This window comes from Sus scrofa, chromosome 12 (assembly GCF_000003025.6).
Source record: "Sus scrofa isolate TJ Tabasco breed Duroc chromosome 12, Sscrofa11.1, whole genome shotgun sequence".
Classification (NCBI taxonomy): Eukaryota; Metazoa; Chordata; class Mammalia; order Artiodactyla; family Suidae; genus Sus; species Sus scrofa.
Window position 1 is genome coordinate 20,220,763 of NC_010454.4, and position 23,281 is coordinate 20,244,043.

General features: G+C 45.2%; 1 protein-coding gene across 1 annotated transcript; it reads left to right on the plus strand.

The window, feature by feature from the left end:
* Positions 231-22,537, plus strand: RETREG3 (reticulophagy regulator family member 3). The gene is made up of 9 exons (XM_003131384.4): positions 231-580; positions 12,752-12,858; positions 15,195-15,225; positions 16,157-16,283; positions 16,913-16,997; positions 17,768-17,905; positions 19,099-19,181; positions 19,820-19,952; positions 20,358-22,537. Exons 1-9 carry the CDS (start codon positions 342-344, stop codon positions 20,813-20,815), a joined length of 1,401 nt encoding a protein of 466 aa, XP_003131432.1. The 5' UTR covers positions 231-341; the 3' UTR covers positions 20,816-22,537.

A 23,281-nucleotide genomic window follows, 5' to 3' on the forward strand; every position in this document is an offset into this window, starting at 1 on the left:
AAGCCGCCACTCGCTAGCCCGCTAGCAGCACGACGCAGGCGCCAAAACAACCTGCTCCGCCCACGAACTCTCTCGGTTCCAATGAGAAGTGAGTTCTGGTGATGGCACTTCCTTATTCATTCGGCCTCAGTCTTGCAGATTGCGCGTGCGCGGCTCCGGATTGGTGCACTCGGGACGTACTTTGACGCAGTTTGCTTCCCACTGGGTGGACGCGAGCTAGAGCCTAGGCGCAGGCGCAGTGTTGAGGGAAGCGGCCTCCCCAGCCGAATCGCGCACCTGCGCAGTCGGCGTTATTGTGACTGTCGGGCCGTGGCCCCGGATGTTGTGGCTGCCGGGGGGAGATGGCGGAGGCAGAGGGGGTAGTTGTGGCCCCAGGCCCTGCTTCGGGGCAGAGTTCCAGAGGCCGCCGCACTATGTCGGGCTCCTGCGAGCGGGACCAGCAGGTTGAGGCGGCGCAGCGGGCCCTGGTGGAGGTGCTGGGGCCTTACGAGCCTCTGCTGAACCGGGTGCAGGCAGCCCTGGTGTGGGAGCGGCCAGCCAGGAGCGCCCTGTGGTGCCTGGGGCTGAACGCGGCTTTCTGGTGAGAGAACTGGATCCTCGGAAACCCTTCGAGGCGCGAAATCATCAGGTTTCTCTAGGGCTTTATCTCTCACCTCTCCTGTTTCTTCGCTGCACTGACTCCTTCCTGTACCTGCCTGATTTCTGCCTCAACTCCTTCCACTCCGTCCCGCGTGCGGCTTTGGCACCGCAGTTCTCCCCAGAGCCTTCCAGTGACCAGGAGCTTCTAGTAACCTCTTGAGCCGCTCGCAGTGAGTGAGGGCGCCTCGTTTTAGCCAGGGGAAAACTGTGTTCCTTTAAGGCCATCATTTCTCTTCTCTTGTTTGCTCAAAGGTGCTTTGAAGATTGTCTCCAGAGATTTTAGTAGTTATTATTTGGATAGATGTGTGAGGCGTGAGATCTTCAGCGTGAGATCTTCAGAAGGTATGCATAGGTGTGATGCGAAAACAAGTTTGAGCAATCTGAATTAGCATGTTAGACACCCTTTCTCTCACTCGGGGAAGTTTGTGAAGCCTGAGCGTCAGTAAGAGCCTCCATAGCTGCAACGTGAGAGAGAATTATGAGCCTTTAAAGAACAGTTATAGAAATAATGATTGTGAGATTTCACTCATTTCAAAGCCACTTATGATGGCCACTCCTCCCTGTTCCGAGGAATTAGAGAGGCATCCTTAGCCACAGTATATAGGCAGGGAAATTGAGGGTGTCTAAGAGTGTATGTGAGTTTTCCTGAGCTGGAAAAGTGGGGATGTAAATATGCTTTAAGAATCTGTATGTGTCATGCTCAGTGAAAATGGAACTGCTGCTTCTCTGAATTGTCATCACCTAAAATGGACTTTGATCTTCATAGGGTCTGCCAAGCATATTTTGGATTTATCCATAACTAGGGAAGTATTATTGATCAAATTCCAAGGAAACTGCAGTGGAGGGGGGCTTCTACAGCTGAATGAAATAGAGCTGTTCTGGATGAGCGTGAAACAGTAAAGTGTGTATTTCCAAATTCTTTTTTGTTTTTGCTAAAAGTAGCTTTCCTCTTGAAATTCTTGGTTTTAAAACCAAAACATTTATTATCCTTTGTCTGAAAGATTCACAGTAGGCTGGAGGAAAGCAAATAGTCCCAAGTTCATTGACAGCAAGACGCAGTATTGAGCTATTACATTAAACTCACAGTTTGAAGGGGTCTGAGGTTAAAGGTGTCACAGCAGTCTCTGGCATTAGTTGCTTCTAGAGTCTTGCTCAAACTTGATGAACTCTTCCTACAGCATTCAGTTATTTTTGGTAACGCTTCTTTCTTGATCTTCAGGTACCTACTCCTGAACCCCGTCACTATAGCACCTCATTCTAGAGCATCTTTCAAAATGACCTTTTCTTCTCATCTCCCTATCCCAACCGCTAACCTCAGACCATATAGTGAAAACTTCATTTCCTACATTGGGATCGTACTCCTAGGAAAAAAGGTTGATCTTCAGTAAACCAGTTTGTCTCAAAATGTGACTGATTGATAAACAAAAGCTTTATCAGGATTTAAATGAATCCTGATAAACCAAGAGCTTATTAATGCAGATAGGTCAGTAGCATACATGTTGTTATTTTTGAGGAGAGGACTTTCCACCCTTGCCTGAGAGAGATTTTCAGAGTAGAGTGTGGGGTTGAGATCTGCACATAGGAGCCCCCAGACACATCTTTAAATGTTACTGTTACCTTTAATTTGCTGGCCTCCAATAGTATTCACTTGAGTTTACTAATAGGCTATGTTTAGAATCTCACTCAGATCCACTTTTTCTACTCTCTCTTGAAGCTGTTGTTGTGGTTGGTCTTTATCTCTGGCATTTCCTGGTAGCTTGCCTGCTGTGTATACGGAAAGCAGTTATTCTTGTTACATTCCCATCCGGCTCTAAGCAGGTGGGGGAGAAATGCAGCAAAATGAGGGTGTGACTCCTGAGAGTTGAAGAGCAATTGTGTATGTCATTTGTGGAGAGGACTCACCTGTGAAGGGGACAGAATGATTGGCAGTGTTAAGAACCCAGAGGCTAGGGTAGTTTAGCATTGGAGTTCACAGGATTGTTTGTTTTAGGAAATGAGGTTCTGTGGAAGGTAGTTTGAGGTTCAAAATAGAAGTTAGACTTCAGTTTCCAGTAGCATCAAATTGGATATGGGGCTTGATGTTTTGCTTAGGAATGTCGACGAGTTTATTTTAAATAAGTCTCCGACTTTATTTTAAAAAGAATTTAGGAGGAGTTCCCTGGTGGTCTAGTGGTTAGAATTTGGTGCTTTCACCACTGCAGTCCAGGTTCAATCCCTAGTCTGAGAACTGAGATCCCACCTCAAGCCACTGTATGCCAAGGCCAAAAAATTAAAAAATTTAGGAAACACAAGAGGATCATTAGCTCAGATCAGGGGGAAATCAAATCTGAAATATTTTTCTTTTATTATTTGTTTTGAAAAATGATACGTCATTAACTGAGATGTTTTATACATTTTGAGGTATTAGAAGACTGGATAGGAGTACAAACAAATCATCAGAATTCAGGTAGGTAGCTCTTTTCAATGTTCTGTCTTCTCAGTTGAGGTTTTTCTGTCCCTCTGTGCCCTCTTACATCCTAATTAAAAACAACATAGAAGATAAGGATAGGGAGTTCCTGTCGTGGCTCATCTGTGAGAATGTGGGTTTGATCCCTGGCCTCGCTCAGTAGGTTAAGGATCTGGCTTGCCGTGGCTGTGGGGCAGGTCTCAGCTGCCGCTCCGATTTGACCCCTGGCCCTGGAACTTCCACATGCTGCAGGTGTGGCTGTAAAAAGAAAAAAGAAAAAAAAAAAAAAAAAAAGATAGAGGTAGATGCCTTGCTGCTATAGTATTTCAAGGCTTTCACTCTTATTTTCAGCTTCCAGAAAAATTATAGTGATCATATCAGAGGTCTTCCAGCCTATATTGCTTCTGCTTACTGATAAACGTTATTTTCTCTAGCACTGTAATAACGGAAATGTCAGGCCTTCCTTATCAATAGCCTGTGTTTTCATTAGCCTCAGCACCATTTGTAAATGAGTGATTTGGGGGAAGAATATCTGTCAGCAAGAGAATGTCCTGACAGGATCGGAAAAAAACAGCTTTGGATTTCCCTTATGGTGCGTCGGATTAAAAAGATCTGGTGTTGTCACAGCTGTGGCTTGAGTTGCTGCTATGGCGTGGGTTCAGTCCCTGGCCTGGGAACTTCCATATGCCATGGGTGCCACCAAAAAAAAAAAGGCCAGCAGATTCGAGTAACTTTTTTGGCTTGACTCATACCTAGGAGATGAGGGGAAGGACGAAAGAGCCCCGGAAACGAGTGTGAACTCTTAAGCCCCCAGCTCTCCTTTTTTGAGGAGCACGTGGTTCAAGCAGGGCTAGATAACTGCTGAGCTCCTTTGCAGAAGCTGGTTTTTTGTTAAGATCTCTGTTGTGGAGTTCCTCCTGTGGCACAGTGGGTTGAAAATCTGCAGGGGCTCAGGTCACTTCGGAGGAACGTTTGATCCCCCATCTTGGCACATTGTGTTAAAAGATGCAGTTTTGCTGCAGTGGGATTCAGTCCCTGGCCTGGGAACTTCCACATGGCGCAAGTGCAGCCATATAACAACAACAAAAAGGTCTCTGTTGGGATATGCTTTTACAGTCTCTAGTCCGAGGTGACTATACTATATTTTAGGGGATTTTATCAAATCTCTTGTTTTCATGATTGAAAAAAACAAGGTTTCCCTCCTCTGCCCTGCTTCCATAATCCCCCCAAATTAAAAAAATGACCCGAAGAAATGATTAAAGGTATGTAGCAATTCTGATTTAAAAGGTTAGAATTTGCGTAAAAAAAAAAACCAATAGTGAGAAATAGGAAATGGAAGAGAGGACGTAAATAGGAAATGGAAGAGAGGACGTAATCAAACAGAGACATTTTATGAGGTTGTGGGTTCGATTCCTGGCCTGGATCAGTGGATTAAGGATCCGGCATTGCCATGAGCTGTGGTGTAGGTCGCAGATGCAGCTCAGATCCCACGTTGCTGTGCTCTGGTGTAGGCTGGCAGCTGCAGCTCCAATTAGACCCCTAGCCTGGGAACCTCCACATGCTGCGAGTTTGGCCCTAGAAAAGACAAAAAAAAGGAGTTCCCGTGGTGGCGCAGTGGTTAACGAATCCGACTAGGAACCATGAGGTTGCGGGTTCGGTCCCTGCCCTTGCTCAGTGGGTTGACGATCCGGCGTTGCCGTGAGTTGCGGTGTAGGTTGCAGACGTGGCTCGGATCCCTTGTTGCTGTGGCTCTGGAGTAGGCCGGTGGCTACAGCTCCGATTCGACCCCTAGCCTGGGAACCTCCATATGCCGCGGGAGCGGCCCAAGAAATAGCAACAACAACAAAAAAAGACAAAGACGACCAAAAAAAAAAAAAAAAAAAGACAAAAAAAACCCCCAAAAAAACACAGACATTTGTTCTGCAAAACAGAAAAAACCATACACATCAAAATTCACAAGAAATCTATTGAGCAAATGTTTCTGATGATAGTTTCTGGACAGTTCTTGTTGCTTTTGGTACCTGGGAGTACTCCTGAGATGCCTTGGTTTACTTTTTTTTGCCTCTCTGTTGCCATCAGTTTTTATCTGTTCTGATTATAAGGTTGGGTGCTTTTTGTCCATTAGCATAAGGTAGGTCATTTGCAGCTAGCTGGTTTCATTTCTGGTTTTCTGCAAGCAGCAGCTATCACTACATGATATGTTAACTTTTTTTTCATTCTAATTTACCAGTGACTGGCTCATTAACGAAACAGCCACAAGTGCTGTACATAATCGGTTTTCTGTCCCTATAGGATGAGATGCTTTGTTCTGAAGTGCCTCTGAGAGAAGCTCACTCTGCAAATAACAAAGGAACCCAGAAATAGTATCTTCTTTGATTGAAAATAGGCATGTGATCTTTATTTTATGATTATAGCAAACTCTGATTTACCTGTACTAATGATGAAGATCCATGGTATAGCTGACCTCAAAAAAATTGTGTGTTTTTGGAATTTTTTTTTATTTTTTTTTGAACACCAGATTGTTTTTCCAGGGAATACTTTATTTAGGCTGATAATTGTTTGGATTTTAACCCCTAGTAAAGGACAGGAAAAAATAAAAATAAAAATAAATCAATGGATATACAATTTTTTACTCTTTAGTAATGAAAAAATTTAATATGAATGGCAATGACTTACTGATTTCTGCTTATTTTTTTTTTAATGATTTTTTAAATTCTGGGCAAATACGGAAAAACTGGTGTATGATTGTTGGGAACAGAAATTTGACAGCCGTTCTGGAAAGTAATTTGGCACCGTGTATTAAGGTACTAAAAAGGTTTTACCTTTTCAAGGGCTGGGAGAAATGGAGAGTGGTTCTAATGGTATGGGTTTCTTTTTCGGGTGATGAGAATGTCCTAAATTAGATAATGGTGGAGTTTCACAACTCTGAATATACTCGAAACATTGGAGTAGACAGTTTAAAAGGGTAAATTTTGTGGTATGCAAACTATATCTCACTAATGGTGTTACCAAAAAAAAAAAAAAAAAAAAGTTAATGCTTTTTGACCTAGTAATTTTACCTAAAGTGGTTAATCATAAGTGAGGTCAAAGATTTATACTCAGTGAAATGTGGTTCAGCTTTACTTTATTACATCAAAAATTGGAAACATCTTAGTTCAATTAGGAACAGGTTTAAAAGACTGCTTGTATTTTTGTATGATGTAGTCATTTTAAAGTTTTAGATGCTTTTCTGATGATAAAGGAAAACATATAAGTATGTTGTTAGATGAAGGAGGAGGTTTTTAAATCAGATATGCTATATACTTCCATGGAGGTTTTTCTTTTTTTCTCCCATGGAGTTTTTATATGTGATTTTTTTTTTTTTTTTTTTTTTTTTTGCCATAGCTACAGCCCATATAGGTCCTTGGGCCAGGGATTGAATCTGAGCTCCAGCTGAAACCTATGCCACAGCCGCAGCAACACCAGATCCTTAACCTGCTGTACCACAGCAGGAACCCTTATGTGAATATTTTTTTAATGAAGGGAATAACCTTTGTTGACATTTGGGGGTATATGTGAGGATTTAGAGGCAAATCCTAGACACATATCATTTAATCTGTAAATATTGCAGTATGTGACTCTAAAAAAATCATTACCATTATCACATTAACAAATTCATGGTTCCAGTCAGTGTTCAGATTTCCCATTTTCTCATAAATGTCACTTTGTGGGTTTTTTTTTTTGCTTTTTGTCTTTTTAGAGCCACACCCTCGGCATATGAAGTTCCTAGGCTAGGGGTCGAATCGGAGTTACAGCTGCCAGCCGACACCACAGCCACAGCAACGCCAGATCTGAGTCATGTCTGTGACCTACACCACAGCTCACAGCAACACCAGATCCTTAACCTACTGATCGAGGCCAGGGATCAAACACGCAACCTCATGGTTCCCAGTCAGATTCGCTTCTACTGCACCATGATGGGAACTCCAACTTTTTTTTTAGTTTTGGCAAATTGCTTCACTCTGATAGTGTACTGATTTTGTTTTTATTTTTGTATTTAACTATAATTACATTTTCTAAAATTTCTCCAATAAACATGCTTGCCTTAGAAATAAAAAAAAGTGGGGGAAAAAACTGTAATTGCAATGTATACATGTAAGGATAACCTGACCCCCTTGCTGTCCAGTGGGAAAATAAAAAAAATAAAAATAAAAAAAAAAGAAATAAGAAAAAAATAAATATCATTAAGGAAAAAAATTATCATAAGCTTACAATGTATAGAAGGAGTCATGGGCCATAGGCAATAACCAAATTAAATAATTCACCTGTGACTATCCAGACTTGACTACATTCATAGTTGTTTTTGCTAAGTTGGAAAGTTCTCATGCTGATTATAGTTGCTGAAAAATATTTTGCATATTGTCTTATCAAACTTGTACACTGTTATATCTGCGTGTGAACTTTTTGGCCTACATGAATAGCCATTGCAGGACTAAACTAATCCAGACAATCCTCCCTTATTTCTTCTCTTCCCCTACCTATACCAGTCTCACAACTACTTTATCTTCAGTTTTGTCTTGTCCTTGTACACAATTGCAGAGTTTTTTTTTTTAAAGTTGGCTTCCATGTTACCTCCATAAAATAGCAAATGTAATGTGACTTCAGTACATCCCAAACCCACCAGTCTGAGATTGATATTTCTTTTTTCTTTAGAAATTTAGTATTGAGGGCTGAAAGTAAAGGAGCACATACTTATCCATATTCTTTTATATTTGAATAGACCCTTGAGGGAATTAATAATGTTTGATATTATTTGTCTAGTTACCTTGGAGAGGTCAACTCTAGTAGTCTGAGGTGCTCTTCCCATTAATTTTTTTTTTTTTTTTTTGGTCTTTTTTGCCTTTTCTAGGACCCTCTTGAGGCATATGGGAGGTTCCCAGGCTAGGGGTCTAATCGGAAATGTAGCCGCCAGCCTACGCCAGAGCCACAGCAACTCGGGATCCAAGCCTCGTCTGCGACCAACACCACAGCTCATGGCAACGCTGGATCCTCAACCCACTGAGCAAGGCCAGGGATCGAACCTGCAACCTCATGGTTCCGAGTCGGATTCGTTAACCACTGTGCCACAGAGGGAACTCCCCCCATTAATTTTTTAAAATCAATATGGAAGAAGCTATTTTCCCAAGAATTGTTATTTTACACCACCCAGAAAAACTCTTCTTCCTCTTAAGTTTCTACATTGGCTTATTCAAGGAAAGGTTGTCTTGTATCTGGTTTGAAAATTGAGTTATGGACCAGGATTAATCCGGTTCAACAAGATGCTCACTGTTTAAGCTTTCATGATCCAGAAAATAGTCTTTGCAAAACTCTACTGATTCATCTTCATGATAAAATCCAACAAATACCCTTTGCATAGAAAGGCCCTTCATGATCTGATTCCTGCCTCTCTCCCCGTACTCATCCCTTCCCTCTGTTCTTTTTTTAAAATTTAAAAATTTTAAATTTTTTTTTTTTTTTTTTTTTTTTTTTTTTTTTAGGGCTGCAGGTACAGCATATGGAAGTTCCCAGGCTAGGGATTGATTAGGAGCTACAGCTGCTGGCCTACACCACAGCAATGCCAGATCTGAGCTACGTCTTGCCGTCTATACCACAGCTCATGGCAACGCCGGATCCTTAACTCACTGAGTGAGGCCAGGGATTGAACCTGCATCCTCTTGGATACTAGTCAGGTTCGTTTCTACTGAGCCATGATGGGAACTCCCCCTCCCTCTGTTCTTTATGTTTCAGTTCTGTCAAACTATTTGTCGTTCCCTAAGTTATGTCATGCCAGCTGGCTTTTCTCCCTATCTGAATGTCCTCTCCTTCCCCACACCCTTTTGTCCTGTCGTCTTACCATTTATTTTTCAAATCCCAGCTTAGATGTCGTCTTCATTATCATGGCTTTGTCAATGCTATGTTACAAACACATACGGATATAAATACACTTGAGAGTAAGTTTCATGTTTCATACTTTTCCGTAACTGGGCTACTTAGCGCAAGGCCTTGGCATATAATAGGCAATTAATGAATGTTGAGTTGAAGCATAGGTGAGGGATGTAACAGGCTACTAAAATAGTCCAGCTCTTGGAGAAACAGTATCTCATTGTCATCATCTTTGGAAAACTGACCCTTCTTAGGAGGGCTTACTGTCCTTTCCCTACCCCAGTTTATATTGTGTTAGTGATCATGGTCTGGGAAGTGGAGATTGCAGACGGTCTGGATTGCCTCCCCAGAGAGCCCTTTCAAGTACTCTGGAGAAAACAGAGTCGCGCCACATCCTGCTGCTGGGACATGGAAGCAGCAGCACTGGGGAACAAGATGCTCTCAAGCCAAGCCCTTGTCCTTGGCCTTGTTAAATTTTCCTTGTTTGTTGGGGTAATGAACTGGCTTTGGAGAGATTAATGGCCTGGAGCAGCTCTAGAGGCTTATTTCTGTTAAACTGCTTTTATTCTTTAATCTCAGTATAATTACAGTGTCCTTTAAGTATCCTTTAACTGATGAGGTGGAAATAATGGAATAGAGTTGTCATTGGTGACTGGATTTCTAAGTTCTTCATTCCTTCCATCCCTCATTCTTTGTATAGTGTTTTTTGTTGTTTTTTTTTTGCTGTTACCCGCAGCATGTGGAAGTTCCTGGGCCAGGAATTGAACTTGACCCACTGCAGTGACAACACCGGACCCTTAACCCACAGTGCCAAAAGGGAATTCCCTTATATAGTTTTAAAAATTATATAGGAGTTCCTTTGTGGCTCAGTGGGTTAAGGATCTGGCCTTGTCACTGTAGCAGTTTGGGTCATTGTGGGTTTGATTCCTGGCCTAGAAAATTCCACATGCTGCAGGAATAGCCAAAAAAAAAAAAGGAAAAGAAAAAAAATTATTATAATATGGATTCATGTTTATGAAAACAGTACAGATAAGTCCAGGGACCAAAATTTAAGTTCCTTTGCCAATCCCTGCGTGCATATACAGATACACACAGGCTCTTTAAGAAATAAAAAAATAAGGATTATACTCTTAGCATCGTTCTGTGAATATGTCAAGTCATTAGGTCATGTGTTGAGAAGAGGTCATTTATAAGCAGCCCTTCGTCATCCTTACCCTTGTTTGATGAGTTGCTATGATGATAGCTAATAACATTTCTACATTGTAAAACCGAATAGGACTTTGTGTTAGACATGTATTAGGTGCCTTGTATTTTCTTGACTTTTTAGCAAGATCATCTATGATATTTTTTGTAAGTGATTATGTTGTTTCTAATAACCTGCAAATAATAGTGCAAGATTTGTTATTGTTAATATCAAATATAGATGAGGAAACTGAGGTTAAGGTAATTTATTCAGGGTCACACAATGAAGAGTGGCTGTTCAGAGATACAAACTCAAGTCAACCTAACTTTTTTTTTTTTTTTTTTTTTTTGTCTTTTTGCCATTTCTTGGGCTGCTGCCGTGGCATATGGAGGTTCCCAGGCTAGGGGTCTAATCAGAGCTGTAACCGCCAGCCTGTGCCACAGCCACAGCAATGCCAGATCCGAGCCGCGTCTGCAGCCTACACCACAGCTCATGGCAATGCCAGATCCTTAACCCACTGAGCAAGGCCAGGGTTCGAACCTGCAACCTCATGGTTCCTAGTCGGATTTGTTAACTACTGAGCCCCGACGAGAACTCCAAGTCAACCTAACTTTAAAAGTCATGCCGGAGTTCCCATGGTGGCACGGTGGAAATGAATCTAACTAGCATCTGTGAGGTTGTAGGTTCGATCCCTGGCCTTGCTCAGTGGGTTAACGATCCGGCGTTGCCATGAGCTGTGGTGTAGGTTGCAGACGCGGCTCAGATCCCATGTTGCTGTGGCTCTGGCGTAACCTGGGAACCTCCATATGCTGTGGGTGCAGCCCTGAAAAGACAAAAAAAAAAAGCATACAAAATACAAGCCCACATATATTCTTAGAGTCAATTGCTTGATCAAATTGCCATAAAAATTTCTAAATGCTTATTTTCTTTTCTCCTTTTTTTATTTTTTTGTCTTTTTAGGGCTGCACCCATGGCATGTGGAAGTTCACAGGCTAGGTATCGAATCAGAGCTGCAGCTGTAGGCCTGCACCACAGCAATGTGGGATCCGAGCAGTGTCTTCAACCTACACCACAGCTCATGGCAATGCTGGATCCTTGACCCACTGAGCGAGGCCAGCGATCAAACCCATATAAATGCTTACTTTCAATTTCTATACTTACTTCCCCACAGCCTGGTAAAATCACTGGTCTGCAGACCCTGTATAGGGCAATGCCCTAGAGGCTATTTTTTTCTTTTTAGGGCCACACCTGTGGCATATGGAAGTTCCCAGGCTAGGGGCTGAATCAGAGCTACAGATGCTGGCCTATGCCACAGCCACAGCAACACCAGATTCCAGCCGCCACTGCGACCTATACCACAGCTCACGGCAACACAGGATCCTTAACGCGTTGAGCAAGGCGAGGGATCCAACCTGCATCCTCATGGATACTAGTCGGCTTCTTACCCTGCTGAGCCACAATGGGAACTCCGATAGGGACTCTTTCAAAACATAACTGCTGTAACATCATCATACCCCCAAATTAATAATACTGTCCGAATATCTTCAGATGTACTGTCTTTCATATTTCCCAGGTTTTTTTTGTAAATATATCTTTTTTCTTTTTTTTTATTACTCAGTGAATTTATCACACCTGTAGTTGTACAATGAGTAAATATCTCTTTATGGTTGATTCCTTCAAATAAGAACTAGCTTTTCCTTGATTCTGTTAATGTAATACATTACAATTACTGATTTTGTATGTTGAACTACTTTTGATGCCCGGAATAAATCCCAGGAATAGGTCCTGGTGTATAATCCTTTTAATATGTTGCTGAATTTATCTGCTTTTTTTGGCCACACCTGTGGCATATGGAAGTTCCTAGGCCAGGGATCAGACCCACATCACAGCAGTGACAACTCTAGATCCTTAACCCACTAGGCCACCAAGAACTCCTGAATTCTTTTTGATGATATTTAATTGAGGATTTTTGCATCTATATGCATAATGCTTATTGGCCTATAGTTTTAAGTGTTTTTGTCTGGCTTTGGTATCAGAGTAATGCCTTCATTAAATGAACCAAGATGCATCTGTCTTCAATTTTTTGGAAGCGTTTATGAAGGGTTGGTGTTAATTCTGAAGAACTGGCTTTTAGATGTAGCCTCAGTGCTCACTTTCTATGTGACCTTGACAAGTCATTTTGCTCTTTTGAGCCTTGGTTCCTTCATCTGTAAAAGGGTATCTAATTGAATTAGATGCTCTTTAATGCATCTCTGTCAAGTTTGTTGCCCTACACCAGGGTCTGTTTGGTAGAAACATGTTTGCTTTCATCATATCAACTTGTGTTCAAGAATGAACTTCTTGAAATTAATAGAATCAAAGACTTGAAAGTTGAAAGGCATTATTTGCTTTAGTCCTCTGCCTTTGTAGAAGCAAATTACTATCTCTACACCATAAGTAAAATAGCTGAAGTCCAGAAAGTTTGATTTTCCCAAGGTATGTAGCTAGCACTTAAGTCTGTTCACCACAGAACCATTAGTGCATGTGTGGTCTTTTCTGAAATTAGCTTAATTGGATAATGATCTGTTTTGCTTTCTCTTTAGGTTCTTTGCATTGACATCCCTTCGTCTTGTGTTTTTACTTGCATTCAGCTCCATGATCATTGTGTGTATAGATCAGTGGAAGAACAAAATCTGGCCTGAAATAAAAGGTGAGTTTGGGAGCTTTTAGAGCAATCTGAACTGAAAATGGCCTTTCTATAATTTTTACCTTTAGTTTTAGGGGTTTGTGGGAGAGCACACGAAAGTGGGAGTATCTTTTGAAGTCTGAATTATTTGCTTTAGCAGACACTTGATGGGCTAGTGCCCCATCTGTAGTTCCTTAGAGCTGAATTCCGCCGTTCCCATTGTTATTAAGCTCAGGAAATCTATGTCTACCACTTGAGATATTCCTGTGCTCATAATTGGCCTGCAGAATAAGTAGTCCTCAAGTTGTTAAAAAATAATTCTCCTCCCTGGATACTACATCATTACCAAGGTGGCATCAGTTTGCCTCTTAGGAATTTCTTTAAAGTTATTTATTTGCTGGAGTTCCTGTTGTGGCCTAGTGGGTTAAAAACCCGACATAGTGTCCATAAGGGTATGGGTTCGATCCCCGGCCTCACTCAGTGGGTTAAGCATCCAGCGTTGCTGCAAGCTGTAACATGTGTTGCAGATGCAGCTGGAATCCGGTTTGCTGTGGCTGTGACCTACAGCTCCTAGCCTGGGAACTTCCATATGTCGCAGGTGCGGCCATTAAAAGAAAAATATATAAAATAAAGTTGTCTATTTGCAAAGCACTAAGTTAGGCATTATGACTTATATAAAGTATTCTTAAGATATGTTCCTTTTCTCAAAGATGAAACATACATAAACATAAGAAAAATGATAGGAGTTCCCATTGTGGCTCAGTGGTAACGAACCCGACTAGTATCCATAAAGATGCGGGTTTGATCCCTGGCCTCGCTCAGGATCTGGTGTTGCCATGAGCTGTGGTGTAAGTCACAGACGCAACTCAGATCCTTCACTGCTGTGGCTGTGGTGTAGGCTGGCAGCTCTAGTTCCCATTTGACCCCTAGCCTGGGAACTTCCATATGCCGCAGGTGCAGCCCTAGGAAGAAAGAAAAGTTATAGAACAGCCTCAGAGATGTCACAGTGCAGTATGTAATCAGTATGTTTGTCATGAATTTTGGCCCTTGCGCTAGCCTTGAACGAAGCCAAAGATCTGCACAAGGAGAGAGATGTGTGTTTCTAGAGCAGTCAGAGGCTTGATTAGTCCGAGGAACCAGAAGCTGCAAAGGATCTCCTGAGGGCAAGGAACTGATCATTTTCATGGGAGGGGAGAGTCATTAAAGGGAGTGCTAAGAAATCAAAGTTTGTTGGGATCAGATTTATAAGGCCTTAAAGTTAGGCTTAGAAGTTTAGACTTTGTCCTTTAGGTGGTCATTGAGGATTCTTTTATTGGAGCTGTATGCTGAGGTGATATGAAAGATTAATCTGATAGCATTTTACCTGACCACATGGAAGGAGAAAAAGAGGGCAGAAGACTCTGGATGTAACTGTGTGGGAATTAGTTCAAGAGGTGTCAGTGTAAACAAATGATGGATGCCTTGGAGAGCTGTGAAGAAGGAAGACACATCAAGACAGATAAATAGGAGGTTAGAGAAGTAAGGACTGATAGATTGGGATTTCAAAGCGAGGAGGGTAGGAATGGCATTAACAAGTTAGCAGATGTAGGCAGCATCAGGCAGGGCAGTTGGTTTGGGTGGGGAGTGAGACTCACGAAAATTGATGTAGGTTGGACATGTTGAAGGGTTGGCAGAATATTCAAACCAGAATATACAGCTTTTAAATACACTCCTATCCTATTCTGCAAAGACTTCAGGGAATTGCGTAGTTCATATCCACCTGTGTTATTGTTGGCGAATGTTAAAAGACTGTGTACATCATGGATGGTAGTTAACGGGTCTCTTTCTTAAAAAGAATGAGCAGGAATTTCCCTTGTGCAGTAGGTTAAGGATCCGGCTTTGTCACTGCAGCAGCTGTGGTACCGATTTGATCCCTGACCCAGGAATCTCCATATGCCTCGGGCTCAATGCCCCCCCCCCCCCGAAAAAAAAGAGTAGGCAGATTTCTAGAGTTGAAGTGATTGTAACCTGGTAACCTGGCGCACATTGATGCATATGAGCAACCCAGATACGCTTGGGGGGCGGGTCTGGACCATTTCTGGCGTCCACCTTAGCTCTCAACTGTAGTAATTAGAAGGGGCCCCGATGTTCTGTTTGGATCCTGACCCTAGCTTGCCAGAGAAATGAGCAGGCATCAGCCTCATTCCCTTGTCTGCAGCTCCCTAACTCTGGCAGCGTAACATGATGTTTCCTTTTTATCAGCTATTACTGTTTTCTTTTCCCCAAATCTATTAAAACTTGAGCTATCAGACCAACAGCCTAACATTTTCGTGTTTAGTTTTCCCTACCAACTAATGCTGGTGTTTGTTTTAATATTGTAGTGCCACGACCCGACGCATTAGACAATGAGAGGTATGGAACACTAATTAAATGCCTTTTTGTTGCTCTGGTTGATTCCTTTGTCGTAATATTCTGGTTACAGGTTGTTAACTCCATGTTCTGGGCACAAACTATAAGTTGAGAACCTAGTGTGTTGCAAATAATCATTTTAACAAATCCTAAAGTTCAGGCAGCAATATGTTGAGATGGCTAGTGTCCTCTGACATTTACAAGAGATGTTTCTGAAGAAGCAGCATTACAGTGCCCCATAACCTGACATGCCAAGGAATTAGCTGCATTATTCAGCCCTGGTGTGAAAACTTAGAGGCAACTTACTTCACTTGTCTCCTGGCTTTTATACAAGGTCATTTAGTGTTTTCTGTGACCTCTGGCTCTTTAAAGTTTCTGGTCAGAAAACACATTGGTCCCTGGCATCAGCAAGCCAAAGATTCCTGTTGTGGCTTACAGCTCCTGCTTTCATTTCTTAGTTCATGCATCTCATATGTTTGATCCAAGGAATTTCCTTTGCTCTGGTTTATTTTGGTTTTGCTTTATTTGTTTTTCTCTGAGGGGCACATCCATGCTCACCTCCAGCCCCCACCCCCGTGCAGACTATGCTCTACTTTTTTTCCCTGGATTGCAATCAGTGGGAATTGCAATGGTCTGAGCACAGGAAAGATGTTTCTAAGCACAAAGGGCCTTGGAGCTTTTGGCAGGTGAATACATGTGGATTGGCCGCTTGCTTAGAGGGTGGAGTTGTCAGAACAAGTTTGCCCTCCTAGTCCTTAAATTCATGTTTCAACCTGGTGAGCCAAGAAGAAAGTCATGCTTCACTTCCAGAGCACCCAGCATTAGCCACTCCCCAGCCCCTGCTGAACCCCGGAAGCATTGGCTGCCTTCACAGCAGGATGGGGGGGAGCCCTCAACCCCTTCCTTTCACAGCTCCCCCTTCTCTCTCCCGTAGCTGGGGCTTTGTGCACCCTCGGTTGCTCAGCGTGCCCGAGCTCTGCCACCATGTAGCTGAAGTCTGGGTTAGTGGGACCATTTTCATAAGGAATCTTTTGCTTTTCAAAAAGCAAAACCCAGGCAAGGTAAGACTCTTCCCTTTTTCACTCTCATTTCTGGCTTCTGAGTTCAGTTCATGCTAAACTGAAACAGTTCTTTTACTGCCTATCCTCATTCAAGAAAGAAAAGGTGTTTGTAGAGACAAAGGGACGTTGTAGGAAGGGGCTTCTGACCAGCCACTGGGACTAAGGCAAGAGCTTGATAACTCCTTCTTTGGATGCTTGCCACATAGATAAGGCCATCTTCCTGCCCCAAGATGGGAAAGAAAGCTTGCTTGTGTGCATTCTGTGTCATATTAAACATGTGGTAGCTGGTTGGGGTTTTTATTTTATTTGTCTTAAAAAGCCCACCACTAACACTTGTTTTCGGAGAGAATTTTTGGCTAAGTCCTATTCAAACCAATTTCCTAGCATGAAAGGTGCAGCCCTGTGCGGTGAGCCATGGGAGAGGAGTTTGAATAGAAGTGGACATCCTCCCTTTCCTCCCCACCGGAGTCACCGCTGGATGCGGCAGGGGTTAGGTGCATGTCATTCTGACATGTCCACACTTAGAGATTCATAAAGAGTCATTTCGTTCACATCTCCACCGCGCCCAACCCCCCGCCCCAGTCCCCTCCCACATAGCAGGACTTAATTCTGTTTCCTAACTCCCCCAGTTCTGCTTGCTGAGCTGTGGGATACTGACCTTTTTGGCTGTCTTGGGCCGCTACATCCCTGGGCTCCTGCTCTCCTACTTCATTCGTAAGTATGGCGTCTCCCTCCCCCACAAGCTTACCCTACTCATAGCTTTTCCAGCCACAGCTAACTCTGGGTCTTGGGAGAGGACTTTGATTTGATATTTTGGTTCTCTAGGAAATGACTTTTTTATATTTTCATGTCCTCTTGAGTGTCATGAAAATATCTTCTCACCTGTGTCAGGCTTCCCACATATGAAGTCCTTTTCTTACCAGGTCAGCTGTAGAAACTGATGAGGGTCCACCAACATAGATTGTATTACCAACTGTAAAGGACTGTCCCTCTTTCAGGGGAGGATTTGTAGAGTCCGTGTGTTGTATCACAGCAGAACCTAAGTCTTAGGTCCTGTCTACCTGGGAGCACTTTTTCCCCGCTGGGCCCAGTTCTATAAATTTAGTTACTTCATATTGGCAAGAACGCTGTCTGCTTGAGACTGGAAGAACTGAGTGGTGACAGCCACGGCCATTATAGCTCAGAAGCTCACGTGATTTGTTGTGTAGTTGCCTTGTTTGTGGCTCAGTGACACCCACATGCAAGTGACGGCACTGCCTGGTTCTGCCCTGGATGTCGCAGCTGCACACTCGGCTGTGCACAGCGCGGCAGGTGACTGCAGAAGTCTCTGCCCTCCAGACCTTCACGTCAGTGAAGATGACCAGCAGAACCCAGCAGAACTGTTCCACACGAAGTGTCCACGCCCGAAGGACAGAAAGCAGAAGCACAGCTGGGACTGTTCCGTACAGTGCCGTCTCCATTTTGCCGCTCTTTCTCCCTTTCAGTTGTCGCTGCCATGATGTGGCCCCTTGCTGTGTACCACCGACTGTGGGATCGAGCATATGTACGGTTGAAGCCAGCCCTGCAGCGACTGGACTTCAGTGTCCGTGGCTACATGATGTCCAAGCAGAGAGAGAGACAATGTAAGTGTCAAGGGGACGCTTCCTTCCACTTGGGCAGTTTGGGGACGAGGAGGAGAAGCCTGGAGGTCTGACATGGTCAGTAGGTCTCCGAACAGGAGCGATATGGGGGTGGTTGGTGTGGCGGCGGCAGGTGAAAGTGGTATGTTCTCTTGCAGGAACATCTATGCCGGGGTACCAGTTTCTCCCACTTGGAATTCTAGGTACTCCCATTTTAAACAAATGCGAAAAAAGTTCTCCCACATCAAACAGAAGACAATGAGGGTATTCCCAGTGTTAGCTGCTTTTTCTGAAGCACTTCCAGTGCGCCTAGGCACCGTGCTGGCTGCTCTGCAGATGTTGTCTTATTTAGCCTTCATGACCACCTTGAGAAGAGGGGGTATTATCTCTTTCTAGTTGAGGAAACTGAAGCTCACAGTTAGTAGAGAGCAGAGCAGGTCTTTTAAACTCCTGAACTGGGCCTCTTTTCACTTCTGAAAGCTGCCTTCCAAAGGTGATCTGAAACTGGCCTCAGAAGCCTGAAGCTTATGAGCCCAAGATGCTCTAACACAGGAGTGACAGTTGTGCGAACTTTTCCCTCTCTTCTGTGGTGTGGTCAAGTTGGCTTTTCCTTAAGCCCTGGCCCTCAAAGAGCCTTGTGTGCGAGTTCTCTGGTGGCACATCAGGTTAAGGATCTGGTAGTGTCACTGCTGTGGCTCGGGTCTGCTCTCTGGCCCAGGAACTTCTGCATGCCCCAAGCATAGCCAAAAAGAAGCAAAACAAAACAAAACAAAACAACAGAACAAAGAGCCTTGTATGTGGGCAGCAAGGCCCAGCTCCCACAGTGCAGCCAGGTGAATAGTATCAGTCCTCAAAAGCCTGTTCAACCCAGGCGGGCCGTCTCCCTTTTTCCTCTCTATGCTGGTGTCTGCTTTACACGCCGACATCTGGTCTCCCAGCTGATCCTGAGAGTTGCTGACAAGTCTGGTAGTTGATCATCGACCAGAACAAAATGGGAGGGATGTTGGGAGAGAGATCTTTCTCTCCTATGTTATCAGCTTAGCTCGTCTCGTGGGCTCAGCCGCTCCGCCCTCAGGCCGTGCTGTGGAGGCTTAGGGGGTGTCTTCTCTGGTGCTCTGATTTTACGCCTTTGACATCCAAAGGGGGTGGGGGCTGCCCCGCGGGGGAAGGCGCTAAGGCCTGCTGCTCTTTCACAGCGCGCCGCAGAGCCCTGCACCCAGAACGTGCCGTGGACAACCACAGTGACAGCGAAGAGGAGCTTGCTGCCTTCTGTCCTCAGGTATCCTGGGCCTGGGAGCTGCCACACTGGCCAGGTTTTTTTTGTTTTTGTTTTAGCTCCCTTTTAACCATCAGGTGTTCAAGTTTAGGTAGTTAATCAGATTTTTAAGCTCATTGTGGGCACTTACTTCAAGGACCCAGCTTCTTTGCCCCCAAGAGCAAGCTAGTATTGTATCTTATAGTGAAACTTTGTACGTAGATCTCAGTTTGAGCCTGCTGACCCGCACGCCCTCTTCCATGTCTCCTTTTAACCCCCACCATCATGGCAGAGCTTCTGGAACTGGTGTGATCATCTTTTAAACAGCCCGGCCCACCCACCTTAGGTCAGGGAGTGTGTGTATCCTCCCGGCCACCTGTGAAAAGTATTCTCTGGATCAGTTATTTCCTTCAGAGTAAGTTGGCACCCAAGACTGTGTCCCCTCCTGTGTACAAGGCTGATGAGCAAAGCTGTCTTCCCTGGGAGAACAGCCTAAAAGGGGTCAAGATGTTGACTGAAGTCCCCACCATGCCTGGCTACACTGCTGGCCTCAGGGTAGGCGTCAGGGCCAGCCCGTGGGTAAAGCTGTAACTGGGGAGCTGCGCCGCTTCCTTCCTTCTGGCACCCTCTCTTCAGGCTTATTGGTCTTTTCTTTTCCTAAGCTGGATGATTCTACCGTTGCCAGGGAATTGGCCATCACAGACTCTGAGCACTCGGATGCCGAGGTCTCCTGTACAGACAATGGCACATTCAATCTTTCACGGGGCCAAACACCTCTAACAGAAGGCTCTGAAGGTGAGAGGAGCTTTGGACCTGAGTGCTACTGGCTCTGACTGTTGCCCCTCAGCGTCCCAGGCTGCGGGGCTACCGTACCCTCCTCGAGTGTTTTCTGAGCTGTAGATCAGGTGGCAGAGCAGCTTTAGGGGTGTGGCTCCAGCCAGGATGACACTGCTGCTCTCCAAGAAATCCTCAGTCCCTTAGTGGCCTCAGGTTCTAGGCTCCTGGGGGACATAGCAGAGGGACAAAGGGGGAGTCATCTGCCAGTAGCGATCACAACAGTCTGTGAGCAGAGGGGGAACGCTGACCAGTGCCGGAAACCGAGGGGGGGAGTCTGGTTACTTGGGGCTGATTTTGTGCAGCTGGGGCACGGGAGGGCCCGGCAGGTGGCCGTTCCTCTCCGACGGTCCTCTCTTCTCCCAGACCTAGATGGTCACAGTGATCCAGAGGAATCCTTCGCCCGAGACCTTCCAGACTTCCCTTCCATTAATGTGGATCCTGCTGGCCTGGATGATGAGGACGATACCAGCATCGGGATGCCCAGCTTGCTGTACCGCTCCCCGCCAGGGGCCGAGGCGCCTCAGGGCCCCCCTGCCAGCCGGGATGAGGCCGCGCTGCCAGAGCTCCTGCTTGGTGCCCTGCCCACGGGATCCAGCCTCACCAGCAACCTTGCTAGCCTGGTCTCCCAGGGCATGATCCAGCTGGCCTTGTCAGGGGCCTCCCAGCCAGGCCCTGCTGGCCTACCTCCCCGGAGAGCTGCAAGAGGCTTCCTCCGAGCCCCCAGTTCAGACCTGGACACTGATGCTGAGGGGGATGACTTTGAACTTCTGGACCAGTCGGAGCTGAATCAGCTGGACCCTGCCAGTTCCAGGAGCCACTGAGGCAGAGATTCCCTTTGGGGGGTCACTGTGGTTTAGGTTTTTTTCTCCCCATTCCACTTAAGGTGAAGGGGCAAGGGAGGAACCCAGGTCCCAGCCCCCGAATTAGATCTGTATGCTCAGCGGCCTGGCTGATGCTCAGAGGCCTGCTGAGAGGATACTCACTCCCCTGCTACTGGCTGGACACTTATTTCTGAGCTCAAGTCACTGCAGTGAGAGTGTGCTCCCCCGAGGGACACTGCTCTCCATCAGGACAGTGGTACTTTTTGGGGAACATAGTAGTCAGGGGTATTGGTTCCCTTTTGAGGGGATGCTGCTGTGTGCTTCTAGGTATGGGTGCTCAGAGGCCCTCAGTGATAGATCCCTTCCCTTCCTTCCTCCCTTTATCGTCCCCCTGGAGCTCCAAGTCAGGCAGCTAGGAGAGTTAGATTGTCATCCTCCTCTTTTGCTAAGCCATGATTTGATTTGTCTTTTTCTAAGCAAGCTTGTCCTTTGGTTCTGCAGAGCAGGCCTGCTCCCTCTGCCCCAGCCTATCCTCATTTCTTGAGGCCCAATCCTCAATGCTCCAAAATATTGCTTGTGAAATTTAAGAATGTGAACGCGAGGTGGCAGTGGGCCTCTTCTACATTACTTTGGGCCATGGGGTCAGCTGACCCGGAGGGTGAGCCCTTCTGTATCTCATGGTCTCACTGAATCTTTTGGAGCTGCCTGGTTATCTCTGGTGCTGCTAACCCCTGGCTCCACTTGCCAATTCGCCTGAGCAATGAGCAAAGCAATACCATATCTTACCCATTTCCACGTTCCTCTTCCTTCCCCTGCTCCTCCTTTGGAGAAGCAATAATTCCATGGGCGATGTCAGAGTAGCACTTTACAAATGGCTCAGTGGCATTCATCCCAGAAGCCACCAGCTCTACTTGCACCAGCTATTCTTACTCTCTGTTCAGCAATTTTAATACTTTTATTTTCGACTGCTTCCCAGTTTGGCAGGGCCTCTCTTAAGGATGAGCCCAGTTAGCAAGAATGTGACTGTAAGCAAGCAGAGAGCCCTGTAAGGGTTATCTGCTCTACGGCTACTGCCCCCAGTAAAATCATGTGAGACAAAAACGAAAACTGGTAATTAGTTCTGAACCTGTGCCTCCCCAAACAAAACTCAAGCCACTCTTCTGCCCTCTTCCCCTCTGCATTAACCCTTTGCTGATCCTCAGGGACCACTCCCCCAACACCCCCATACCTGGGTGAGGGATGTTGGACAGAGCCCATTTCCATGTGCTGCAGCTGGGAGTGCACTAACATGTTTGCTCTTGGTTGATGGACAAGTTAGAGGCCAGGGAGTGAAAATAGTCAACAGTGAGAAGGGAGAAGAGCTAGGTATCTGATTCATAGTCCCTTCCCTTTGTGTGAAGGTTAGGTAGCAGCCTCTCCCCACTTTAGGGTTCTCACTTTGGACACCTTCTCTCTTCTAAGAGCCCAGATGTCTTACAGGTGAGCTCTGACGTGGAGGTGTGGGAAAGGAGTGGGATTTTGTGTGTTTGCATGAGTGTGTGTAGCTTCAGGCCTTGGCAGTTGGTAAGAGGGAGGGGAAGGAAGGAGAGCACAATCTTTGGAAGGTGTTTCGTGTACCTGCGGATCCTGCTCTGAATCTCCTTAATCCTCCACTGTGAATTGGGATGGGGATGAGGGTGGGAGGGGTGCTGGGGAATAAATCTTGTATGAGAACATCTTTAAGAGACTGATGTTGAATGGTTTCTTATCCTTGATAGGCCTTCTTTTGTTAATCTGAACTGAGATGACATGAGCATAGCGGACTCTTGGCTGGCATCTAGCCTGCAGTTCCATCATTCTAATTCTTACTATCATCGCCTAAACGCGTGATGATAAGTACAGGTTTCAAAGACTTAATGAAATTTTGGGTAGCAGAAGGCTTGAAAAAGCACCGTGCCCCTCAGGCTTGTTTGAGCTGCAGGAACAGCTGCTCTTTGGCCTTTGGCTGACCTCAGAAACTAGAAATACTTATTTCAGGCTTTGTCCATTTGGCCACGGTGGGCAGGAGTGGAAAGCACCTGCCAGGTGTTGTCATAAGACCGCCACAAGGAAACTTCTACAAGCTTTGTGGCTTAAGAGCAGCTCCCAACACTCCCTTCAACCACAGCAATGTGCTGAGCGCCCCCTGTGTGCGAAGCTCGGTATCGGGCAAATAGAGGCAGCGTTACTCCTTCTAGGGTGTTTCACGGTCTTCACAACCCACTCCTGCAGGCACCTCTTGTTCTTATCTTACAGAAGTTAAGGGTAACCGACGGGAAGCCTTGGCCTGTAGGACGGGGCACGTCCTTGGATAACTGGCCCTGTGACCTTAAGCAACTCGCTTGCCAAGCGGGAGTTGATATTGGAGGTCTCTTCCCATTTGAACACTGCCCATTTAGGTTCTCGAGTGTTCGGTGGCTGCTGGAACTGGGTCCCTAAACTTTGGGG

Excerpts from the sequence above, each read along its gene's own strand:
- RETREG3 (XM_003131384.4), top strand. The coding sequence starts at position 342 with ATGGCGGAGGCAGAGGGGGTAGTTGTGGCCCCAGGCCCTGCTTCGGGG. Across the intron at positions 581-12,751 it reads GGGCTGAACGCGGCTTTCTG|GTTCTTTGCATTGACATCCC; the intron begins GTGAGAGAACTG and ends CTTTCTCTTTAG. Across the intron at positions 19,953-20,357 it reads TCTAACAGAAGGCTCTGAAG|ACCTAGATGGTCACAGTGAT; the intron begins GTGAGAGGAGCT and ends CTCTTCTCCCAG.